Source organism: Sciurus carolinensis, chromosome 13 (assembly GCF_902686445.1).
Source record: "Sciurus carolinensis chromosome 13, mSciCar1.2, whole genome shotgun sequence".
NCBI lineage: Eukaryota > Metazoa > Chordata > Mammalia > Rodentia > Sciuridae > Sciurus > Sciurus carolinensis.
The window spans coordinates 72533811-72560670 of NC_062225.1; the positions used below are offsets into that span (position 1 = coordinate 72533811).

Consider the following 26860-nt stretch of genomic DNA (forward strand, 5'->3'; position numbering starts at 1 on the left):
GCACCAATTTGCAGTCCCACCAGCAATGTACGAGTGTACCTTTTTCCCCACAAGTCGCCAACACTTATTATTGCTTGGATTCTTAATAATTGCCATTCTGACTGGAGTGAGATGAAATCTGAGAGTAGTTTTGATTTGCATTTCTCTAATTGCTAGAGATAATGAACATTTTTATATGTTTGTTGATTTATTTTATTTCTTCTTCTTTGAAGTATCTGTTCAGTTCCTTAGTCCATTAATTGATTGGGATTTGTTTTTTTGGTGTTAAGTTTTTTGAGTTCTTTATCCTGGAGATTAGTGCTAAATCTGAAGTACATGTGGTAAAGATTTTCTCCCACTCTGTAAGTTCTCTCTTCACATTATTGATTGTTTCCTTTGCTAAGAAGCTTCTTAGTTTGAATCCATCCCATTTATTGAATCTTAATTTTACTTCTTGCACTTTAGGAGTCTAATTAAGGAAGTAAGGTCCTAAGTCAATATGATGAAAATTTGGGTCTACCTTTTCTTCTATTAGGCACAGGGTCTCTGTTCTAGGGATAGTAGGAAAGGTTCTGTTCTTTGATCAAGGCCCTAGTTGTGTGGATGTGTTACTTTTGGGAAAGTAAATGATATAACACTTTTGAGCTGGGCATAGTAGTGCATGCCCAGCAGCTCAGGAGGTTGAGGCACGAGGATCTCCAGTTCAAAGCCAGCCTCAGAAAAAAGCTATGCACTAAGCAACTCAGTGAGACCCTGTCTCTAAATAAAATACAAAACAGGGCTGGGCTTGTGGCTCAGTGTTCGTGTGCCCCTGAGTTCAATTCCCCGGTACTCCCCCCAAAAAGATGACATACACTTTAGGAAATTACAATATACACTTGTGATTTGTGCACTCATTCCTCCATATGTTATGTTATTCATTAACCATAGTCACATTAAAATACATGCTATGTACAAATAAGCAGCATATGTGTCTACGGCCCTGACGTTTACTATGCAGGCAGACTATGGTAAAGTGCTGCTCTCTGTTCCCACAGAACCCTGTGCATAGACCTCCATTCCGGCACTTGCACTAGAAGTTGCAGTACTTATCCATCTTGAGCACTATGTTCAGCATGAGGGCCAAAGATAAGTCTTTTATAGCTCTCAAATAAGGCACGAAAAAGAATCTTAAAAATGAGAAAATGTTCTATTTTAAAATGTGTTGTAGGCCAAGGCACTTGGAAGTGTCTAGGGAATAGGAGCACCACATGTCTGGATGGCATTTTTCAATAGTGTGACATGCAATCAGTCCATTTCAGCTTGGTGCAGTTGTAGCATAAACTTCATGTATACAGGGGATGGGAACTACTTCACAAGAATTCATTCAAAAGGTGTCTTTCTGTAGATAGCAGTAAAGGGCAGAGGAGGAAAAATGACAAGGTGTTGGTACACTCACATTCCAGGCAAGCAGAGAGTCAAGGAAGAACTCAAACCACCAGTGAGTAGCAGCTGCAGTGTATGACCCCGAAGAATTTGTCCCAAACAGTAAATGGCCCTTATTGTCTTCAAACTAGGAACTCAGGTAGCAGTAGTTTCCAAACTCACAATGAGATTGCAACATGCTCTTCTCGTTTAAATCATGATCTACCCTTCCTTTATGAAAGTTTATTTTGAATTAAAATGAATTCTCATTATTTGGGGGAAAAGAATTTCAAAATACCCTCTGAAGCAATTGAACTTACCACAGGGTGTTGCAAAACAGAAGCCAAAAATCATTCTTTGGAGGTTATGTTAGCTGATTTCTATCCCCCAAATTTTTCCAACATTAAAATTTTTGCTACTGTTTTGAAATTTTATTCTGAAGTACATTTTCTATTCTTAAAAACCAGCAAGTCCTTTAAGGAAGACACAACTTGAAAGGAAACCTGTTCATCTCATAAATACATGTTTGTCCCTTAACACACCAGGCTGTCTTCTGTTTACTAGCAGTGAACAAAACCAATTCACTCTCTAATGAAGCTGGCACTCTAGTAAAGAGACAAGGGTGATCCACTATCCCAGTCTGCCTGGAACTGTCCCATTTTAACACTGAATGTCCTGCATCCCACAAAATCCTTAGTCCTAGGCAAAACAGGACAGTTGGTCACTCCAGCAGAGACAGACACCAAATATGTTAGCTTTCCATCACTGGGACAAAATACCCGAGATAAATAGCTTATATGATTTCTGAGGGTTTAGTCCATGGTCATTTGGCCCATCACATGGGGCCTGTGGTGGGGCAAAACACATCATGGACAGGAGCTCATGGTACAGCAAACCTGCTCACCTTATGTTAGCCAGGAAGCAAAGACAGAGAGAGAGGGAATGCAATCCCAATGTTCCCCTCAAGGGAAAAGTCCCAAAGACCTAAATTCCTCCCACTAAGCCCCACCCTCAAATAAATAAGCAACTAAACATCATCAAATGGTGATAAATGCAATGAAGAAAATGGAGAATGATGTCAGAGAATAATGGGAGCTACTACTTTGTACAGAGACACTGGGAGTGGCCTCTCTAATATAATAACATTTAAAGAAAGGATAGGAACAAGTCATTCAGATAACTGGGGGAAGAATCTCAGGCAGTAAATGGAAATGGTGATCTCCTAATGATGGGCCCTCAGGTGGAAGCATACTTAGAATGTCTGGCAGCCTGTGTGGCTGGAGAGGAGTCAGTAAGAAGCACAATGGAAGGAGAAGAGGTGAGAGAAGCAACTGGGTGACAGAGCATAACCTGCCCATCACTTAGGCTCAGCACAAGTCCCAACTTCTTCAAGGTGATCTTTTTTCTTAGCGGGGAGGGAGTACCAGGGATTGAACTCAGGGACACTTGACCACTGACCCACATCCCCAGCCCTATTTTGTATTTATTAGAGACAGGGTTTCACTGAGTTGCTTAGTGTGTTGCTTTTTGCTGAGGCTGGCTTTGAACTGCAGATCCTCCTGCCTCAGCCTTCCAAACCACTGTATCAAGGTGATCTTAATCCCATAATTCCAACCTACAATGATTTCCATTTCTCATTATAATGAAGCCTCTGCCTCATCTATTGAGCATCCTTTCTACTTACATCATACTGTGTATGTTAAAACACTATTCAATTATCCCACAGTACTTTGTAGCAATTATTCCAACATTTAATCATAAAATATATTTGTATTCTTTTTTTAATCTGGATTTTTTAGTTGCAAATGAACCTTTATTTTTATTTATTTATTTTTATGTTGGGCTGAGAATTGAACCCAGTGCCTCACACATGCCAGGCAAGCACTCTCCCACTGAGCTCCAGGCCCAGCCCCCATTTATTTGTTTTCACATATCTGTATCTTTCCTCCCTAAAATTTAGACCCCTTGAAGCCAAAATTCCACATTACGCAACAATGGACATACGGGGTACAATAAATACCAAAGGACAAGCATTTCCTCAATTGTCTTTTGTTGGTTTGCATACTTCTGCATTAATAAAGGAGGACACCACTAAGTCAATGCTTATTCATAATATTACACACAAAACAGTATGACAAGGATAGAAGAGGATACAGTAGAAGAATAACCACTAACAAATTAACCTACACTGCAGGAGTGCCTTTTAAGTCAGCCAAAACTTAGGATGCCAGGTTCAGAGCAAAAGTACAAACCTCAGGAGCTGGGGTTGTGGCTCAGTGGTAGAGCACTTACCTAGCATGTGTGAGGCACTGGGTTCGATTCCCAGCACCGCATGTAAAAAATTAAAATAAAGGCCCATCAACAACTAAAAAAAACTTTGAAAAAATATAAACAGCAAAAAAGCTCTACAAATAACAACCTTTCAAGCCAAGAATCAACTCTAAGTGACCCTGGCCCTGAAAAATACTTCTAAACCAATGTTACCCAGATGATTTTCATGTTTTTTTGTTAAAATTCTTCCATGATTACCACCAAGATACAGTGACTGCTCTCTCTTCTACATAGTAAGTGTTGTACCTGCATGCTGGTCTCACACTGTTAAAGTTCTGTGTCCACCTGTCCCCTACAATCCAGGGAACACAGCTAGAGCAGAGCCCAAGCCTCATCGCCACAGCCTAGTGACCTACATTCAATTAGTGTTGAATTAAATGGTTTGATGAATGAATTATTAGCATACATAAAATAAAGCAATAAAGAAAATCTACTAGAGTTTCTAAGTGTTGATTTTAAAATTAGTTTTCAAAAATATTAAGAGCCTACTGCAATGCTGTTTCCACTTCTAGCTTGGGAAATGATATAAGAGCAGTTAAGAATTTTTTTTTAAATGTCATCATTTTATAATCACATCTCAACATCAAAATATATAGTAATCCAGCTTCCTCAACAAATTTACTTCCTTTCAAAAGGAGGAGGGAAAAAAGAACATATGACTGTAAAAAGATTTTTGCTCAGTAGAAGAACTTCACATTAAAAGAACTATCTGGGTGCGGTGGTGCACACCTGTAATCCCAGTGGTTCAGAAGGCTGAGGAAGGAGGATTGCAGGTGCAAAGCCGGCCTCAGCAAAAGTGAGGCGATATGCAACCCAGAGAGACCTTGTCTCTAAATAAAACTAGGACTGCGGATGTGGCTCAGCAGTTGAGTGCCTCTGAGTTCAACCCCAGTACCCCAGCCCCAAAAAAGTCAGAACTATGAGGGTACAAGATACAAGGTCAAGATTAAAAAAAAAAAAAAAATCAACTCATTATATAACAATAATGAAAAACTGAAATGAAAATAAAACCACCTACAATAGCACTAAAAAAGAGTAGAGTACTTAGGAATAAACACAGCACAGTAAGTGTAAAACTCACAGTCTAGAAATTATAAAACATTGTTGAAAAATTTAAAGAAAGCCTGAATAAATAAAAAGGCATTTTTAGTAATAAAAACAGCATGGTATTGGCACCAAAATAGACAGGTAGACCAATGGTACAGGATAGAAGACACAGAGACATACCCACATAAGTCCAGTAACCTCATACTAGACAAGGGTGCCAAAAACTTACAATGGAGAAAAGAGAGCCTCTTCAACAAATGGTGCTGGGAAAACTGGAAATCCATATGCAGTAAAATGAAACTAAACCCCTATCTCTCACCCTGTACAAAAAGATCTCTACAATGAAAACTTCAAAACATTGAAGAAAGAAATTGAGGAAGACCTTAGAAGATGGAAAGATCTCCCATATTCTTGGATAGGCAGAATTAATATGGTCAAAATGGCCATACTACCAAAAGTGCTATACAGATTCAATGCAATTCCAATTAAAATCCCAATGATGTACCTTACAGAAATAGAGCAAGCAATCATGAAATTCATCTGGAAGAATAAGAAAGCCAGAATAGCTAAAGCAATCCTTAGCAGGAAGAATGAAACAGGGAGTATCACAATACCAGAACTTCAATAATACTACAAAGCAGTAGTAACAAAAATGGCATGGTATTGGCACCAAAACAGACAGGAAGCTCAATGGTACAGAATAGAGGACATGGACACAAACCCAAATAAATAAAATTTTCTAATACTAGACAAAGGTGCTAAAAATATGCAATGGAGAAAAAGATAGCCTCTTCAACAAATGGTGCTGGGAAAACTGGAAATCCATATGCAACAGAATGAAACTAAACCCCTATCTCTCACCCTGCACAAAAATCAACTCACAATGGATCAAGGACCTTGAAATCAGACCAGAGACCCTGCATCTTATAGAAGAAAAAGTAGGTCCAAATCTTCAACTTGTTGGCTTGGAATCAGACTTCCTTAACAGGACTCCCATAGCACAAGAAATAAAAGCAAGAATCAACAACTGGGATAGATTCAAACTAAATAGCTTTCTCTCAGCAAAGGACACTATCAACAATTCAAAGAGAGAGCCTACAGAGTGGGAGAATATCTTTGCCACTCATACTTCAGATAGAGCACTAATTTCCAGAATCTATAAAGAACTCAAAAAACTCTACACCAAGAATACAAATAACCCAATCAACAAATGGGCTAAGGATATGAACAGACACTTCACAAAAGATCTACAAGCAATCAACAAACACATGAAAAAATGTTCACCATCTTTAGTATTAAGAGAAATGCAAATCAAAACTACCCTAAGATTCCATCTCACCCCAATTAGAATGGCGATTATCAAGAATACAATCAACAATAGGTGTTGGAGAGGATGTGGAGAAAAAGGTAACTCATACATTGCTGGTGGGTGCTGCAAATTACATTTGCAAATTACATTTGGTGCTGCAAATTAGTGCTGCCACTCTGGAAAACAGTGTGGAGATTCCTTAGAAAACTTGAAATGGACCCACCATTCGACCCAGCTAGCCCACTCCTCGGCCTATACCCAAAGGACTTAAGATCAGCATACTACAGAGATACAGCCACATCAATGTTCATAGCTGCTCAATTCACAATAGCCAGACTGTGGAACCAACCTAGATGTCCTTCAATTGATGAATGGATAAAGAAACTGTGGTATATATATATATATATATATGTATATATATAAATATATACATATATATATATATATACGATGGAATATTACTCAGCTATAAAGAATAATAAAATCATGGCATTTGCAGGCAAATGGATGAAATTGGAGAATATAATGCTAAGTGAGATAAGCCAATCTCAAAAAACCAAAGAACGAATGATCTCGCTTTTAAGTGGATGATGACACATAATGGGGCGGTGGGAGGGGGACAAGAATGGAGGAAGGAGGGACTGTATAGAGGAAAAAGAGGCATGGGGGGGTGAGGGGAAGGAAAAAATAACAATGAATCAAACATCATTACCCTATGTAAATGTATGACTACGTAAATGGTATGCTGTTACTCCATGTACAAACAGAAACAACATGTATCCCATTTGTTTACAATAAAAATAAATTTAAAAAAATAAATAAAAAATTAAAATTAAAAATTTTTTTTTTCTTAAAAGTAGTGCTGTCCCCCAAATGAAAAAGGACACTCAATGGAAATAATGTCAAGCAAAGGCAAACACCCGGGCTAGGGATGCAGCTCAGTGGCCAAGCACTCGCCTAACACGTGCAAGGCTCTGGGATGGATCCCGAGGACTGCAAAAACAAAGAAAGCAGAAAAAAGAAAAAAAGAAAGAAAGACAAAAGCTTTCTGTTGGAGAAGATTCTACAAAAGATTATTCAGTCAGTGGTTGCCAATTAACAGTTCACAGACAAGTACATAAAAACAGCCAAGAAAATTTAATAGTCCTTGGGTTCCCAAAGGATCCAATTCCGGGTCCAGTGGGGTCCAGAAGCTTTACTTTAATAGGCTTTCCAAATTCTTCCAATATATGTCCAGAATTAGGAACAATGAACCACTAAGTCCCTTACTCAATGACTTTCTGATTCTCTGGTGGCCATGAGGTATCTATCTCTATATTAGGTATTGTCTAGTATTTTACATTCATCTGAAAATCTCAAAGTTCCTCAGAGGAACTCAAATGATGATTCTGAGTTTAGAAGGAGGTGGCTTCATCCAATGTCATGACCCTGCACATATTTCTATAAACCTTATGTGTGCCTTTTACTATCTTATATTTCAAATCGTCTTCCTTTATTCTTTTTTTTTTTCGTTTTCTTTTTCCCCCAGGCGGGGAACAGCAGGTTTAAATAAATTGCCCTAAATAAATCACATATATTCTCTAAAACTATATTTCTCAAACTGGGTCACATTGGAGAAGCTATTTTTTCCTCAAATATTTAAAATTTTATATTTAAAAATACAGGTAGAATATTATATTAATATTAATAAATATTGCAAAATCAAATGCAAAATTTTCATACATTTTTAAGATAAAATCCAGAAACTTCAAAGAAATATCATATTTGCCACAGGAACTACTTTGGACTACACTCCCAGACTCTAAGGGTACATATTCATTCCCTTCCGCAACACATACTTCAATAGAGAAGTCTAGACCTTCTGTTTTCCTCTCCATGGATGATGAAACACGTAATCCCTCTTCATTAAGAACCATATGTAGACAAGTAGGTTCTTAGTGACTGTGCTCTGAGCACTTCAAGAAAGGAAGGAAAGTATGAACTAAATCCAAGAACTAAACCATAATTGTTTAGAGTTGAATGAATAGTCTTCTGAGGTGAGTTGTGCTCCAATAGCATCTGCTGGGAGGAGGCCTTACAGTTTACCCTGTCCTGGATTTTAACCTGACAGATATCAAGTGTAACTTCCCAGGCTATTTGGACAACACCCAACTAGGAGGGGTGTACTTTGCTTGCTTATCTGGTCTTTCCCGGTCCACTGGTCCACAAAGAAGCCTTGAGTAAGCCTACCTCGGGCCTTAAATTAACTATCACTAAAGAGAAAGTGCTCCCTTACATTTCCAATCTTCCTCGGAGATCTAGTGCTCTGATTTTTTCAGCTGTTCTTTTTCAGTTAATTTTTTTTTTTTTACATGTGATAACCACACTGAGGAACAAAAACATCAAAAGAGTAGAATTACGATATCAGCTCTGACACGGAATTATATAAATCATGTAAATTTCCTCAGCACTAAAATAGAAGAGTGAAATAAGATGAATCTTAAGGTATTTTCTTTAAATTCGACATCCACAATATTTGCCAATACTGAAGATATGCACTACAAACTGTAAAGGCAATTCTCAAAAAAGAAGTTGTAAACACATCTTTCTCATCTTTTCCCTCAGAGTGTTCCCTCTTGCATCATCCTAGCTCAAAGCCCCTTCTCTCTGTCCTGGACTTTTTTTTTCAGATATGTGATAATTTTTTATTCAAATAGTATTTTCTTTAATTATTTATTTATTTTTTGATTTTTTATGGGCAGCATTTTGATTCATTGTACACAAATGGGGTACATCATTTCGTTTCTATCATACATGATGTAGACTCATACCATTCATGTAATGGATTTTTACAACAATTCTCAATTATGGTGTTTGATCTCTCCTTAATCCATTATATTGACCACACTGTCATTAGATGATTCGCCTATCATTTCCTTCAATGGCACTTAGTCCAGCATTCACTGTACTCCATGATCTTGTCCCAATTTTTCTAACCCTTTTTAGCCCTTTCTTATACCAACTTCCATTTCAGTAAATCTGTCAGTACCTTCTTCTGCAATGTGTTATACAAACCATGGCTCCTTCACATTTGCTTATGCCATCCCCCTGCCTGAAATACTCTGCCACACTCTCCATTTTCATTCTATTCTTCAAGAATGAATACAAACCTCACCTACTCTGCAAAGCTTCTCTGACCACTTTCTTTAAACTCCAGGGCACTTAGCCTGTGACACATCTTTGGCATATAGCATATGCTTCCCTCCACTGAGCAGACGGAAGGCAAGTTCTCTTATAGTGATACTTCCGCCTCATCTTCTGGCAGGTAAGCATCTCAACTTTAATATGGAGTGAATTTATGACCCATAGCATCTAAAAGGGCCACATTTAACTTACAACCTGTTTAAAATCAAATAAAATAACAGCTTATATTCAATTATTACAAATTTTACAACATACCCATCCTACTCTTGCCAATGGCATTTTTATAGCTATGTTCTAAATTTTAAAATCATTCTTTAGGTTTTGGTTAATGATTCCCCTTTAAAAAGAATGGGGAGGCAAAGATTTCAAAGTAAGTCATCAAAACTTTTAATTACACAACTTTAATGACACGAAAAAAATTCCAGAAAATGAAACTAAGAACATAGTTATAAACAACAATTAAACTTCTATAGTACAGACATCACAATAAACTTGAATTTGACACGGGAAAGAAAGTTGTTTTGTCTGGTTAAAACCATTTAAACGGCACATGTTTTTCTCTATCGGCCATGCAAAACACAACTTTTATATAAAACTCATGTGCTCTGATAAGTGCTACCACCTCTTACCCTAATAATGAGTATTCCTGCTTTAATTCCCAAAACGTTTTATTTCAACTACAAAGATTTCTGTTTTGCTTAGTAAAGACCACTGAAACTGGTCTTTACCCTTTTGATAAATGATACTGAGATGATACGCATACAAATCCAAATTTGCCACTTTCACTTCTACATATACACACACACAGCCTCTTTAAAAGTCAAGAAACACTCTCCAAACCAGTCCTGTGATGAAGTGTTAGTAAACATTAGAAAATTGATTGCAGGCATAAAATACCATGTTGAAACAAAGAAAATGTTTTCAATATGTCTCTTTAAATTGAAGTAAAAATATTTCAAACAATATGCTGGAGATTTTCATTGATTTGAAATCATCAGAAACCAAAACTTCAATGAATAAAAATCTTTTCTTTAACTATTTTGGCACCTGAAAAGTTATACTTACTCCATGGAATAAAGAAAAGTGGGATGGGGAAAAAACTCACATGTTTGACAAATGTATCTGTTAGGCAATTGTTGAAAGCCAATTTTGTTTTCTTTTCACCAAAGGAAGATCATCTGAGCGAGACTGAGTACTCACGTGCAGAGCCGAGGGGTCTGGCAAGAACTCAGCATCCTCTCCAAAGATAAAATCAGGGGGCAGCTCTGGGTATTGGGCATTGAAAATGATATCCCCTGAAATAAAAGAAAAAGGCAGGCCCTTATTATTTCCTTGTTAATGTATGAATATTCTGAAGAATGTATCAGAAAAACTTCCTAAAGAAATTTAGATTCATAAGACCTAGTACTTATGAAAGATTAATTCTTCAAATGAAAGAACTGATATCTTCTTTTAAATTAACATTCACAACACACAATCAAAAAAGTTGAATACACTATGAATATAAATACCCAAGTAAAAAAGTTGAAGCAGCCCCATCCAAAATACATGCTGATTCTTTTTATAGGAAACATTACTGTCCAATCAGTGTCTGCTAATTAAGAAGCTTTTACTGAAAACTGATTCAGTATAAATATAGTTTGTGCCTTACAAAAAATTATGCATACATACCTTTGTATAATGGAAGGAATACTGGCTTGGAATTTTAAAAAAGTTTTATTTATATTCCTAAGGTCCTTTCATTATCTATTAGCTCAGAGATCTTGGGCAAGTTTCAACTTCTTTAGATTTCAGTTTCCTCAGCAGTAAAAGGGGAATACAATAGTACTGATGTCACAAATTCGTTGTGAAAAGAGAAGGAAAGAGTGTGTCTAGTTTAGTGTCTTGCATACAATAAGCACTCAACAAGTGAAACAGGAGTACTACATGTTTGGTAGTAGTAGTAGTTTTAAATGTAAAACCAGTTTCAAAGGGTCATGGGCAAATCTGTGCTCTCCTACTTCTATGTTTCTTTTCTCTCCTCTTCTTCAACTCCTTTTCCCCCTTTACCCATCAGAAGATTCAGTCCCCATTATTCTGCTAAAACTAATAAGATTAGTTTATTGACAATCTAATACGCATTTTGGGTTTCAGTGTGTCAGGGTATATATATTTGTATAAGTGCACATAAACCTCTGAACACGTGCACACTACAGTTTTATAAGTCCAATCATTTTTATTGTTTGAATGATAAATCTACATAATGATATCCAAATTTAAACATTCAGACTTCAGTTCTAATTTGAGCCCTTAAATATCTATGTACTCGGCATTTCAATGTCAGACTCAGCGAGCATGAAAACGTGAGCATGTCTGTCCCTGCTCCCACCCCACTTCCTCTAGCCAACTAGCCCCTCTCCCTATTGCCAGCACTACTATTCCTTAAGGACCCCATGCTGAAACTTCAACGTCATCTTCAAACTCACACACACATACGGTTTATACTCTTATAAAACAAGTTGTCTCTTTACTTCCCCCAAAATGAGGATTTTTTTCCTACTAACAGCTCTCCCATGCCAGAATTACCCAGTCATACAATCACTGAATAAAGAGTCAAACTTTGCTTTGGGTACTATGTTAGGCACTAAAGATCAAAGAACCCAGCTATGAAAAAGCTGAAAAACTAAAAGAACTCAATCACACTCTCTTTAAAAACGGCATCCTAGTGTTAGCTGTCCTCCAGACCATAATATATGCCATCACCTAGTAAGTCTTCTTAAAGTACTATTCTATCCCAAAATTTCCAAACTCAGAAAACTTCAATGATTCTCTAATGTCAAATGAGGTAAAGGCAAACCTCTCAAACTTATTTTCTTTTTTTGTTAACTTCTCAAACTTGATTTCTTTGTTTTGTTTTGGTGTTTTTTTTTTTTTTCCTTTGGTGCCAGGAATTGAATCCAGGGGTGCTTAACCACTGAGCCACAGCTCCAGCCTTTTTAATATTTTATTTAGAGACAGGGCCTCACTGAGTTGCTTAGGGCCTCACTAAGTTGCTGAGGCCAGCTTTGAACTCACCGTACTCCTGCCTCAGCTTCCCAAGCTACTGGGATTACAGGCATGTGCCACCCAGTTCAACTCAAACTAGTATTTAATATGTCCAAAATATGTTCCTATCTTTTTATCCACCTTTCTCTCAATCCACGAACCAGTACAAATCTTCTTTCCAGGTGATATGTTCCACTGAATGCCCTTCAAATGCTAAAACACCCCAGTGAAATGTTCTCTCCTCTTGCTCAGTTCTTCCCATCCTTTGTAAGCCTGCTCATATTATCTTCTCTTGCACAAAGTCTTCCCTAATAAACCTGGAAAATACTGATCAGTGTTACTTCTCAAATTCAATAACACAGTCCGGTCATACCACTCACTTGAGTATTTAATTATAAATTCTCTTATATTGTTTTACTGTTCTATTAATTTTTAAAATCATGATAAGCACAAGCTACCCATGAGGCACTATGATATACACTGTGTTGATATAGAGATACTTATGCTCAAAAGCTTATGTTTAATGAGGGAGATAAGACATACACACAGCAAAAAGGTGAGTACTTCTACTTGGTTTTCCTAAGCATACTGTGAGCATCCAAAAAACAGGAATTCTTAATACTCATCTCACATCTTTGAGAAGGCAAAGTATAGTACATATAGTACATACTTGAAAAATGTTCAAAACATGAAAGAAATATTTTTGAATTGAATATCTATATAATAAGAAAATCTAAAATACAGAATAAAGCATGGGTTGGGGTTATGGCTCAGTGGTAGAGCACTTGCCTAGCATGTGTGAGGCACTGGGTTTGAGTCTCAGCACCACACATAAATAAACAAATAAATAAATGTCCATTGGCAACTAAAAAATATTTTTTAAAACATGCATAATGGCAAAGGCATAGCTTTAAAAAAAGAATAAAGCATGACATTAAAATAATTGAAATCCTTATTATTTGTGTGTCTCATGGTTTTCAACTTTTTAATTCTCAGACTAGTAACATTTTAATGAAAATTCTAAGGACTGCTAAAAAGAAGAAAGAAAAAAGAAGAAAGGAAAGCAGGATTGCTCCCAGAGCTTTCTGGAGGAAATAAGCTTAAGCAAAAAAATATACCCTATAGAAGCTGGGTGTAGAATTCGATTATCAAAAGTAGTACAAGCACCCTCTCCCTCTCCTTCTTCTATGATCATCTCAGATTGTCAACTCTATCTATTATTAATGATAAACTTCAAAAGTGCCAACAATAATGGCATTCATACAAGCAATGGCTACACTAGCAGAGACAACATGAATGTCCAGATTACTCAATCTTTTCAAACACATGGCAAGCATGATTCTTTAAGAAAAGCCATATGATTTTTTTATCCATGCAATTCTTTAAAAATATGTTTTTAAAATTCCTTCAGTTGGCTTACTTTAGTTACTTTTAGAAAAAACAGAGCATGAGAGTTTTGGAAAAAGCTATGCTGGAATCTATTCTGTCTTAATGTTCAAAAAATAAATAACAAATAAATAATAAATAAATTCTGATAGAAGAATTATTACTTTATTACTTAGTATAATAGAAGAACTAGAAGTTGGATTTTCAACTTCTTAAAAGAGCACTGTCAGTAATAACTATTTCCAAACCAGTAAATATTAAAAATTCAATTCAAGGATATCCATTCTGGACAATTCTATTCAGCATCATCAGAGACTCAACCCAGGGCAAGAAAAAGTGATAAAAGACATCTAGATTGGGAAGAAAAGCAAAACTACCTCTATCCAGAGAGGATATGGTCTTGCATATAGAAAATCCTAATGAATTCACAAAAATACTATAAGAATTAATTAAACCAATTTCAGCAAGGTTGCCAGGCACAAGACAAATGTACAAAAATCAAATTGCATTTCTGTACACTATTAACAATCCAAAAAAGAAGTTAAGAAGACAATTTCACTTATAATAGCTTTAAAAGGAGTCAAGTATTTAGAAATAAATTTAACAAAAGGCATGCAAAACTTATTACCTGAAAACTATAAAACATTGTTGAAAGAAATTAAAGAAGATCAAATAAACAGAAAGGTATCTCACATTCATGTATCAAAGGTCTTAATATTGCTCAGTGGCAATGTTACCCAAGTTGACCAGATTCCATGCAATGCATATCAAAATCCTAGCTGGATTCTTTGCAGAAACTGAGAAGTCAATTCTAACAGTCATATGGAAATGCAAGGGATTCAACTAGCCAAAAGAACCTTAAAATTGGAGAGAGAGAATAAATTCAAGGATTTTTACTTGACAATTTCAAAAGTTGTTACAAAGTCACAGCAATAAGCACAGTGTGATAGAGCAATAAGGATATGTAAAGATAAATGGAACAGAATTCAAACTCCATAAATAAGCCTTCACTTATAGTCAAATGACATTTGACACGGGTGTTAAGGCAATTCGGTAGGGCAAAAAGAGTCTTTTTGCTACTAGGATGGCTATTATCGAAAAGAAATGAAAAAAGAAAAAGAAGAGAACAAATGTGGGTGAAGATGTGGAAAAGCTGGAACCCCCCTATGGGGTATTGGTGGGAATGTAATATGTTGTAACTGCTACAGAAAACAGAATGGTTGCTCCTTAAAAATTTAAAAATAGAATTACCATATGATGCAGCAATTCCACTTCTGGCCATATACCCGAAAAAATTAAAAGCAGGGTCTCGAAGAGATATTTGGACATGACAGCATGATTCATAATAGCCAAAGACTTGAAGTGACCACAGTGTCCAAGGACAGCTGAATGGATAAAAATGTGTGTTCTATCCATATAATGAAATATTACTCAACCTTAAAGGAAATTCTGACACATGCTACAATATGAAGGAACTCTGAAGACATTACAGAAAGTGAAATAAGTCACAAAAAGACAAACACTATATCGTACCCCTTTCATGAGATATCTAAAGTAAACTCATGGAGACAAAGTGGAGTGGCTTGGGAGAGGGAAGAAGGGGAGTTTTTGTTCAATGGTACTGAATCTCAGTTTTGTAAGATGAAATGAGTTCTGAAGATTAGTTGAACAACAAAGTGACTGTACTTAACACTACTGAAATGTACACGTAAAATGAGTTAAGATGGTAAATTCTGTTATATATATTTTGCACAATTAAAAGTTATATTTTTATAAAGCCTCTTTTCAACAAATGGTGCTGGGACAACTGGATAGCCACAAATTTCGATCCCTACTAGTCACATCAAATACAAAAACAAACTCAAAATGGATCAGCAAAATGTAAACAATGTAACAGCAAAAACTATATCCATCTTTCAGGAAGCATAAGAGCAAATCTTCATAACCTTGGATTAGGCAATCATTTCTATGGTGGTTAATTTTAGGTGTCAACTTGAATGGATTAAGAAATACCTAGAAAACTGGTAAAGCATTATTTTACCAATGTATATGAGCATTTTCAAAAAAGACTGGCATGTGAGTCTGAGTGAACTAGTGGGGAAGACCCACCCGGACTTAAACCAGTTGACCCCTGGGTCCTGCAGCCTTTCGTGTCAGATTTATACCACTGGCTTCCCTGGTTTTCAGGCTTTCCAAGTGGATCAGGACATGCTAGGAGCCAGCATACTGGGCCTACAGTTTGCAGAGGTCCTATCATGGAACTTCTCAGCTCCATAATCACAGGAGTCAATTCCCCTAATGAATCTCTTCTCATATATCTTTATCTATTCTTTCTTTTGGTACTGTCTCTCTGGAGAACCCTGAATAACAGCTTCTTAGATATTAAAAAAAAAAATCAAACAACAACCACAACAAAGATATTTATATTTATCTTCTTCATCAAATTAAAAGTGTCTCTCCTTCAAAGGACATTATCTAAAAAGTGAAAATCTACAAAATCAGAGGAAACTGGGCAAATTATGACTGATAAAAGACTTGTACATAGAATATATAAAGAACTCTTACAAATGAATAAAAAGACACATAATTCAATTTTTAAAAAACTTTTTTGGTAGTTGTAGATGGACAGCATCCTTTATTGTATTTGTTTATTTTTCCATGGTGTTAAGGATCAAATCCAGGGCCTTGCACATGCTGAACAAATGCTCTGCCACTGAGCTACAGCCCCAGGCCCCATAACTCAATTTTTAAACAGGCTGAGTATTCTTAGTTGTTTCTCCAAGATATACAAATGGGCAATCAGCACAGGAAAAGACGCTCAACATCATTAGCCATCAGGGATGTACAATCAAAATAACAAAGACATCACTTCACACCCAGTAGGATGGCTATAATAAAAAAGACAGATAACAGTATTGTGAGTATACGGAGGAACTGGTACCCTTATACACTGCTTGCATGGATATAAAATGCTATAGCCACTTTTAAAAACAGTCTGGCAGTTCTTCAAAAAGTTAAACATGCAATTACCGTTGACTCTGCAATTCTCCTCTTGGTATACACCCAAGAGAACTGAAAACATGTCCACACAAAAGCTTTTTTAAGTGAATATTTATAGCAGCATTATTCACAACAGCCAAAAACTGGAAACAACTAATGTCCATCAAATGTTGAATGGATAAATAAAATGTAATATATACATACAATGGTACTTATAGTATTCAACTATAAGTAAAAAAAAGATACATACTATAATTTAGATTAACCTTGAAAGCATCATGCTAAGTGGAAAAAGTCAAACACAAAGGGCCATTTGTTGTAATATTATTATATGGTTCCTTTTATATGAAATGTCCAAAATATACACATCCACAGAGACAGAAGTAGATTAGTGATTGCCAAGAGTTGGAGATGGGGAAATGGGTAGTGAACGCTAACCGGTGCAAGTTTTCTTTCTGTGGTGACAGAAATGTTCTGGAATTAGTGTTGATAGTTGTACAACTTTGTACTAAAAACCACTGAATTTTATACTTTAAAGGGTGAACTGCATGGTATGTGAATTATATTCAATAAAGCTGTTATTTTTTTTAATTTGATGCAAAAATGTGCCCCACTTTAAAGAAATCTGATCTTAAACACAAATAAATTACAAAGTATTTACTGAGTGGTTATGGGTAAATTTATTTTTTATAAATAAAATTATCTTGAAAATGCAATCTGAAGAATTCTGCATTTAAAGGAGTCTGCAAAGAAACTGTGGAGAACATTTTTATAAGATGAATACTAACAAAAATCTTTACTTTTCAAGAATATTTCCAAATGTGTCCTTTTAAAGGAAAGTACTAGGGGTTGTGAAATGTATTTTTTTTTAAACTTTAGTTGATTTAAAAAGAAAACTTAAGGCAGTCAAAATATCTGAATATATAATGAAGTTTTTTTAAAAGGGATGCTGTGGACCAAATTATCATAACCCCAATTAAAAGAATCTTTCAAGAAAGCAGAAGTGGGAGAATGGTGTTTGCCATATTGTACGTATTAAAACACCGTATGAGTAATTTTTCAAAACAAAGGGAATTAAGATGCCTTTCACAATCTCACACTCTTACTCTTCAGAATTCTCAAACGCTTAGCGTCAACCTTAAAAAAAAAAAAAAAAAAAAAAACTCCTGAAATACTGTGCCTGTGCCTCAATACTCTACAGTCTCTTTGAAACAAACTGTGGCACTGTTTCCATGCTATGGAGAACAGTCAGTAAATCAGTCAAGAACACTTATTAAAAACCCACCATGCACAGATGCACACACCGGACACCTGGGGAGTTATATAGGAAGTAGGAAACAGAGCACCTGACCTCCAGGCAGAGATGGTGGAGAAAAGACCAACACAAATCACAGGGAGGAGCAATAACACTGCATTTCCTTTATTTCACCCTGGAGAAGACGATGTGAACCCTGAGTAAGGTTACTTGGATACTGCTTACTTCAACTTTTCATAAAAAGGAAGAGTAGGCAGGAGTTCAAAGAAAGAAAAATAGGATCTGAGGTGATATAAAGCAATGTTAAAGAAAAAAACACACACACCTAGAATGTCTAGAAGCTTTATGAGCAGTTAACAACAAAATGGTGGTTTCACTTCTTGTTTTCCATTAGTCCCTCAAAACTGGCAGGCTATACGAGAAGGACCAATGGAGCCAAAGTTCCTTTCTTTCAAAATGCATATCTACAGCACTTTACAATATGGCACATACGTGCAATCTCAGAAATTCCAAGCACGAGGTAGTTTGTGTGCTTGTGCCTTGGCAGAGGACACTCTTCAGAAGTTGTCAGCTATATCTCAGGAAGATCCAATCAATGCAGCAGCCACGTGAACTCTGTGTCCTACTCCTCAATTTCAAAAAAAACAGCCTGTCCGCGGGCTCCTTCCTTTATTCACCATTTGTGAAATATCATGCCACTCTATCTCGGGTTTAAATAACTGTCAGAAAACCAGTTTCAGAGTAACTAAATTATTCTTACAGTTTGCTGAATTAAATGATTATTTAATGAAACTTCAAGTATGGGAAGTAAAGTTCAGACCAGAATCTTGTGGAAATGGTAGGCTGAAGAAAATTCTCAAAAGACAGGCTCAAGCAATGGAGTTTTACAAAAGACTTTATAGAGAGGTGACTCATTTCTAAAAGTAAACTCAAACCCTGAGTGTTTCTTTACAATGAAGTTTAATACCTCTCTCTCTAAAAATTCTACTCACTGGTTCTTAGGAACTCAAGAAACAAGTATACTTTCTTTTTGATATCAAAGTCCTCCAATTATTTGAAGGTAGTGCTTATGACCTCTTTCTCAACCTCACCAGGAAGTCACCCCTTGACCAGGCTAAATGTCCCAGTTTTTTTCATTATTGCTCATCTGATTTTGTCTCAGTTCTTTTAACATCCTCCTCACTCCACTCTGAATGGGTACCAGTTTGTCCATCACCCTCTTGGAGGATAATACCAGAACTAAATAAAAGATTCCAGGTGTGCGCTACAGAACACAAAAACAATAAAATCCATACCTTGCTTTAGCTACTCAACTTTTACTGACAAACACCACAACAAACTGAAAAAGCTTTTCTGGCAGCCACATCAGTGACTCGTATCATGCTTCCTGACAACTAATACCCCCAGGATTTTTCCATATATATATTACTGCTAGTATTCTTAATTGGGACAGTTAAATTTCAGAATTCATTTCAGGGTTTTAACTTTATTCCTAGTATATTTCAATCTTGTTAGATTTACCTATTTACAGCCCATCATAATATTCTGAGATTCAATTCCAATTTGGGCTTGTCACTGCTTCTAACTTCAAATCATAAACAAATTGGCCCCAGAAACCTCCCTTTACAGCAACCACAGTTCAATTAATCAGTACCTCTTGGGTGCAATCATTTAAACAACAATAATATCTACTCAACAGTACTATGGACCTAAACATTCATCACAAGGATATGGTCAAAGTTTGTTGAGGAACTTGTCAAGTGCCATTCTGCCTACAAATTCAATGACACCATCAATGGTTAATGATTAACGTGTTAGTGATTCCATTGCACAGTACAGTTTTTGTCTTGAGAAGTGGAATTTCTTTTCCAATATCAAGAAATAGGGACTATAAGGAATTTTCATAGTTGAGAGTTGGCATAATTAGCATCTGAAGAAGAAAGAATGGAAGTGGGGGTGGGAGCTAAACATAGGTCATTTCAATTTGCTTCTTTTCCTTATAAGACACTTCAGTCCACAATAGCCTTCTCTCAAGACTAGACCATCCCAAATCCTTCTTTGCATTTCTAAAAGTTAAAGTACTACTGTGCAACAGAAATAATAACACATGCCACACAATTGTAAACTTTTTCTATCCACAAGAGTAAAAAGAAAAAGGTGAAATAAAAATGTAACTACTTTTTAAGTTTTAAAAGCACTAAAATTTACTTTTGTGTGTTCAACCATCTGAGGTGTATCTTATGCATAAATAAGGGTAAACAGGGTATCACCAAAATTAAGATACAGAAAAATTGTACCACCTCCAGAATGTCCTCATGCTATCACTTTGTATTTAAACTTTCCCACCTGCCCTCACTCCTGCAAGCTCTGCTCTGTTCTTTGTCCCTTCCCTTTCCAGAACATCAAACAACAAGAGTCATATAACTTCTGAGACTAGCTTCTTTCACTTCGCATAAGATATTTGAGATCCAGCCAAATGTATCAAAAGCTTGTTCCTTTTCAGAGTCCTCAGGCACTTTGCTGTATGGATTCTTTGGTATTCTGTGGTTTTCAATTATAACCAGTAAGAAAGAAAGCATTTCTCCTTATCTGAAACTGATAACTCATCTAAATGATTGATTAAATTGATGAGTAATAAAATTCCTTAGCCCTAATAATGTATTTTATGTAGCCAACAGACAAACCATTTCAACTTGTAAACAATACAAAAGTGATTAGTGAGCTCTCTGTCATTCTTTCCATACTAACACTTCAGAATCTGATGTGTGCTTCACACTTGCTGCACATGTGGATTCAGACTGGCCACATTTGACTGCATTGCCACTTGTGGCTAGCAGTGACTGTTCCTGACGGCACAGACTGAGCAGAAACACTTTTAGGGAAGAAAGGAGCAGAGGGAATGAAGAAAAGGGAAGAAAGAAAAGTCATCCAGCTTCCCACAACCGCCTTCAGGTAAAAAGGGATCACGCCTTCATTATGCAGCACATTCTGTTGGTGGGAAAAGTTGTTTCTTATCTAGAAAAAGAAAATACACCCACAGACCACTGTTCCCATTAATGCTAGATCTGCTCTAAGCAGTTTTCTACACGAGTGACCCTCAATAATCTGCAGATGACAAACACATCTTCATGTGATCTTCTCATCTCCAGCTTAAACATGCCCAGTTCTTTCAGTGGTTTTCAGTAAGATTTCAGGAAATTAAGTTACATGATTCTTCTGTTTATTTGAGGGACTCTACTTTGCTGTTGATTCGCAGAAACTTAGACTAATTAGGAAAAGGGTACAATGTCCCATTTTCAGACATTATAATGTGTTTTAAATGAACTTTTAACTTGTATTTTCGTATATTTATTTCAGTGCATAAAATAATGATATTTTAAGTCAAATCCTATAAATTAGCATTCCTTTATTGAGCAATAAATATTCTACTGCAGAAAATTTTAATCCTAGTAATCTTCTAATGCATATTCACAAGCTGTTTCATTAGAGCAATTTATTACCAATTCTTTTTTAATGACCATGATACATCTGATATCATAAAAAGAAAGAAAGCTTTCTCAACCTTTCTATGATTGTTGCAGCTTTAAGAAGTAATTAGGAATTGAATATAATTTTAAAACAAATCAATAATGATAACTGTTTGAAAGAATAACAAGCCAGGAAACAAAACTAAAGGAAACTTTAGGAGTCTGGGTTGTGGCTCAAGTAAGGTGCTGGGTTCAATTCTCAGCACCACATAAAAATAACAAAATAAAGGTATTGTGTCCATCTACAACTAAAAAAAATATTCTTTTTAAAAAGTAAACTTTTTAGCAGTCCAGCTTGATTTTTATATATACCCATATGTTCACACACCCTTGATATAGGTGTGGGCTCTAGAATACTATGCACTTACACTTCACTTTCTATAAGCTAACTATCCTAGTGACCTAAATTAAAAGATTTACTTAAATGTATGAAATAAGTAGTTTTGCACTTGCAGAGAAGAAAAGGAGTCATTGCCACTTAGAGGACACTATGAAAGAAATTCTGAGATCTGAAGCAATAGGAAAAAATGATAATCAAGTACTCTACACTTGAAGAAGCTGAAGAAAAGAAGCATGTAATGGATTTGGGTTACAAGATTGTTTTCACATTTTTTAAAAGAGATAGTTTTAATTCACTCAGTTCCCTCAAAAAATATTAAATATAGATGCCATTTTAAGTGGTGTCACTAACAAAAAGACTTAAAAGATTCTTTCCCAATAAAGGATTCAATCTAGGAAATATGATCTTTGAGATAAGACATTATAAAAATAACTATAAACACTAACAAATAAATGATTCAAGACAGGATCATAAATGGATACTAAAACCATCAGGTGAAATGTTATTGAGGAGCAGAATACAGTCTCAAAGCATCACCCCACAGATTGCGAATTAACTGTAATAGAGAAAAAATATCTTTATGATGGAAAAATCTGACAGATACCACCTTAATTTAACCAAGCTGTCAAACTCAGCAACAGCTTTAAAAGGTATTTATGTATAGATAGATATAACTATATACCCATTTCCTATTGTAGCATCAGCTACAGTAGGAAAACAGATACAGACTACACTGAGGTCACACCATCACCTACTTACAGAGAGCTTGACAAAGATGTTTTAAAACCCCAATGCAATCACACAAAGAATATCCCACGCACCAAATTATGGGATATTTTACAAAGTAACAACTCTGGACTCTTCTAAACCATAACTGTCATAAATGACAAAAAAAAATAACAAGGGACAGTAGGGAGGGGAAATATGGAAGTTCACTGAATTAGACAAAGGAGAATGAAGGAGGGGGATGGAAATAGGGAAGACAGTAGAATGAATTGGACATAACTTTTCTATGCTCACATATGAACACATGACCAGTGTAATTCCACATCATGTTCAACCACAAGAATGGGATCAAAATTGTAATGGGTTGTACCTCACGTATGTATAATATCTCAAAATACACCCTACTGTCATTTATATGTAAAAAAAATAATATTAATAATGTTAAAAAAAAGATGAAAATGTAGACCTGCTTCTTAATATTCTTGAGCTACATGCAAGATTTACTGCTTTTGTTATCATAGCATTTATATATACATACCAACTCAGTCTCCTCAAATAACTAAATATTAAAAACAAAAAAAATGAATTAAAAAACTAAGAGAGCTATTCTAGATTAAAGAAATTAAAGAGATATGAGCAATAAATACAATACCATAATCTTTTATGGGGTGGGGAGAAGTTAAAAGGACATTAGTGAACAAGTGGAGAAATGGGAATATTGGCCATATACAAGACACTATTGTATTAACATTAAATTTCTTTCTTCCATATTTTTATTGATGTATTATTGTTGTACATAAAGGGGATTCATTGCTACATATTGGTACATGCACATAATAAAATAATTTGCTCAACATCATTCATTAGTATTTCCCCTTTCCTTTCCATTCAATATTAATTTTTTTTAAATTTTTTTAGTTGTTGATGGACCTTTGTTTTATTCATTTATTTATATGCAGTGCTGAGAATCAAATCCAGTACCTCACACATGCTAGGCAAGCACTTCACCACTGAGCCACATCCCCAGTCCTTGATATTAAATTTCTTGAGGGTGATAATGACACTGGGTTCTAAAAAAGAAAAATTTTCTTTTCTTGGAGTGTTTTTGGATGAAGTATTAACATGTTTGCAACTTACTTTTTTCTTAATTTTTTTTTTTTTTTTTTTTAGTTGTAGATGGTCACAATACCTTTATTTGAGCTCTTTTTTTTTTTTTTTTTTTTTTTTTTTTTATGTGGGGCTGAGGATCAAACCCAGTGCCTCACACATGCTAGGCAAGTGCTCTACCACTGAGCCACAACCCCAGCCCCACAACTTACTTTTAAATTAGCAAAAAAGATTTAGGTATAGATAGATATATATACCCATATCTGCATACATTACACATTTATGAAGAGAGATTGTTTTTTAAAACGGCAAAAATCACTTAACAACTAACAAATAAAGGACAGATGTTCATTGTATGATTCTTTTAAAAATTTTATAGGTAGATGTTATTTTTAAAAATAATTTTAGAGGATAAAAAACAGTGTAAAGCAAAAACTGAGTAGTAGTATAAGAAATGGACAAACAGGGTGGAAATCATGAAAAAAGCTGGACTGGCTGAAAGTGAATGACCCCAAGAACAAAGATAAGAGTGGCTGTCTGAACAACTTCCTTGCTCCACCTTGGGAGAGAAGAACTCTACACAGCTGGGGGGTTGCGGATGGGATTTAACTGCACCTGCCCAGGGCAATAAACAACTCTCCCTCCCCGTCTCTCTTCCCCAGTCTCTCGTTGTGCTTCCAGGGATCACCTCCCAAATGAATTACATGTACCCAAATCCTTGTCTCAGGGTCTGCTATTGCTAGAATCCAAGCTAAGGAAGGAAGTCTGGCTGTTCAGTGAAGAAATAGATGTTCCTCCTGGAGAAATGAAACGTTTAATATCTCACCACAACCCTCTGTGATTCTTCAAAATCACATGCTGACAGTTCTGCTCGTTAAATGACAATCCCACAACAATTCAGCACTCAGTCTGGGCCACCAAGGATCAGTGCCATGAGACAGAGCTTCAGTGCTTCTATTTCTGTCCCACAACTAGTAAAGGAAGGCAGTATACCTGGGCCCAAAAGACAAGTAAGGAAGAAAACACTGAACAAACAAAGCAACTTAAAGAAGAATAGTTCAAGCTATTAAAGCTGCCTGACATACCAACAATCAATCTGGAGGCAGAGTCTGAGCCCTGGGACAGCCTGGCTCAGCACTTCACTACAAGCAGCCAGATAGTTTTGCAAAGTACAGCAATTTCTTATGAAAGTTATAACTGGTGGGGAACAGGGAGAGGAAGAGTGGAAAGGCTGGCCCAAGGCCCAGAATAAAAAGTACAAGAGGAGCCCGCAACATCTGGTCATGCCAGAAAGTAAAAAGCTATCGAAGGCTTTGGAGGGGTCCTATCAACAAGACTTTAGAGGCCATCAAGAGGAAGGTTCCACTGACCCAACATGGGTCAATTTAAGTATCAATAACAATAAGAGTAATGGGTTGAGTTAATGATATTTTAAAAATCAATAGGTACTTTTAGAAGATGCAAAGGAACCTATTTATTATTTTGAAAATCAGAAAATGAAGGAAAACAGCAAGCATTTATCCTATTCTTCCTAAAGAAACAGTACTCAGGATTATCAAATATTTGAACAGGAAAAACTTCTCTTTATATAAGTATTTCAGCTACTAAGAAGATGATAGAATATCATCATTTTGCAACTCTTTCACAAATTAATGAATCTAAGCAAAGACCATTAAAGGCTGCTACATGAAAAGAGAACCAAGCTGGGGTGTAGTTCAGTGGTAGAGTGCACATATGTGCAAGGCCCTGGGTTCAATTCTCAGCATAAAAAAGAAACAAACAAACAAGAGACAACCAGATAGATGGCCTCCTAATAAGAATATGTTACCCTGTGAAATATTCCTGCCAAAAGAATAAACTTCACACACCTATAATGCCAGCTACTCAGGAGGCTGAAGCAGGAGGGCAGGATGATTCCACATTCAATGTCAGCCTGGGTATCTTAGTAAGACTCTGTCTCAAACTAAAATGGAAAGGCCTTGGAATGTAGTTCAGTGGTAGAACACCTGACTAGCATGTATGAGGTCCTGGGTTCTACCACCATTACCACAAAAAAAAAAAAAAAAAAAAAAAAAGAAGAAAGAAGAAGAAGAAACTTGAACCTGAATAAGCATCTACATCAAACTACCAATTCATACAGGACACAAAGCAAAGAAACATGTGAAAAGAACCATACAGGTGGCCTAATGGCCCTGTGTCTTCAAAAATAAACTTAAAGAAAAAGAAGGAAAAGAAGTAACAAGAAGCAAAAATGTAAACAGGAAAAAGCATATAAGGAGGAAAAGAGAAAACTAAAGAAGATGGGTGGGGGGCCAAGATGACAGTAAATAGGAGAACTAAATGACCTATCAACCTATTACAACATGTTTTAGTCAGTTTTTTCACTGCTGTGACTAATAGGATCTGCCAGCACAACTGTAGAAGAGAAAAGGTTTATTTGAGGGCTCACGGTTTCAGAGGTCTTAGTCCACAGAAGGCCAGCTCTACTCCTCAGGGTTTGAAGTGAGACTGAACATCATGGCAGGAGAGGGTGGCAGAGGGAAGCAGCTCACATCATGGTGATCAGGAAGCAGAGAGAGACTCCACTCTCCAGATACAAAATATATACCCCAAAGCCATGCCGCAATTCCAATCTCCTCCAGCCACACCCTACCACTTCAATTAATCCCATCGGGGATTAATTCACTGATTGGGTTAAGACTCTTACAATCTAATTATTTCTCCTCTGACCCTTCTTGCATTGTTTCACATGTGAACTTTTGGGGGTATCTCATCCAAACCATAACACAACATATACACAACCAATATCCAAACTGTAAAACATGCATTTTACATATATATGTGTGTATCATATATATATATATATATGTGTGTGTGTATCATGTATATATATATATACACACACACACACACATATATATATATATATATACACACACACATATATATATATATGTCTGTACATACATAGCACCAGGAAAATTTGAATACTGAGTAGTAATGGAAGATTTAAGAATTAACATTAATTTGTATAGTGTGACAATGGTAATACAGTTATGCTTTTTTAAGTGTCCTTATTTTTAAAAGACATATATTGAATATTTATGGATGATGTGATATGACACTTTGGATTTGCTTCAATACTATCTTGGAAAAATTGATGGAAGATACATGAAACATGACTGATCATGAGTTATTTGTTGTGAAGCTGGAAAACAGGTGCACAGATTCCTTTATACCAT

The 26860-nt window shown here is 36.0% G+C and overlaps 1 protein-coding gene across 2 annotated transcripts in view; it reads right to left on the reverse strand.

The window, feature by feature from the left end:
- Babam2 (BRISC and BRCA1 A complex member 2) overlaps nt 1-26860 on the reverse strand; it is a 404865-nt gene that overhangs the window by 302343 nt on the left and 75662 nt on the right. For both annotated transcript variants that reach the window (XM_047523282.1, XM_047523280.1), the window contains exon 4: nt 10454-10548. In XM_047523282.1, the coding sequence (XP_047379238.1) occupies nt 10454-10548 (95 nt within the window). The remainder of the gene's footprint in view (nt 1-10453; nt 10549-26860) is intronic.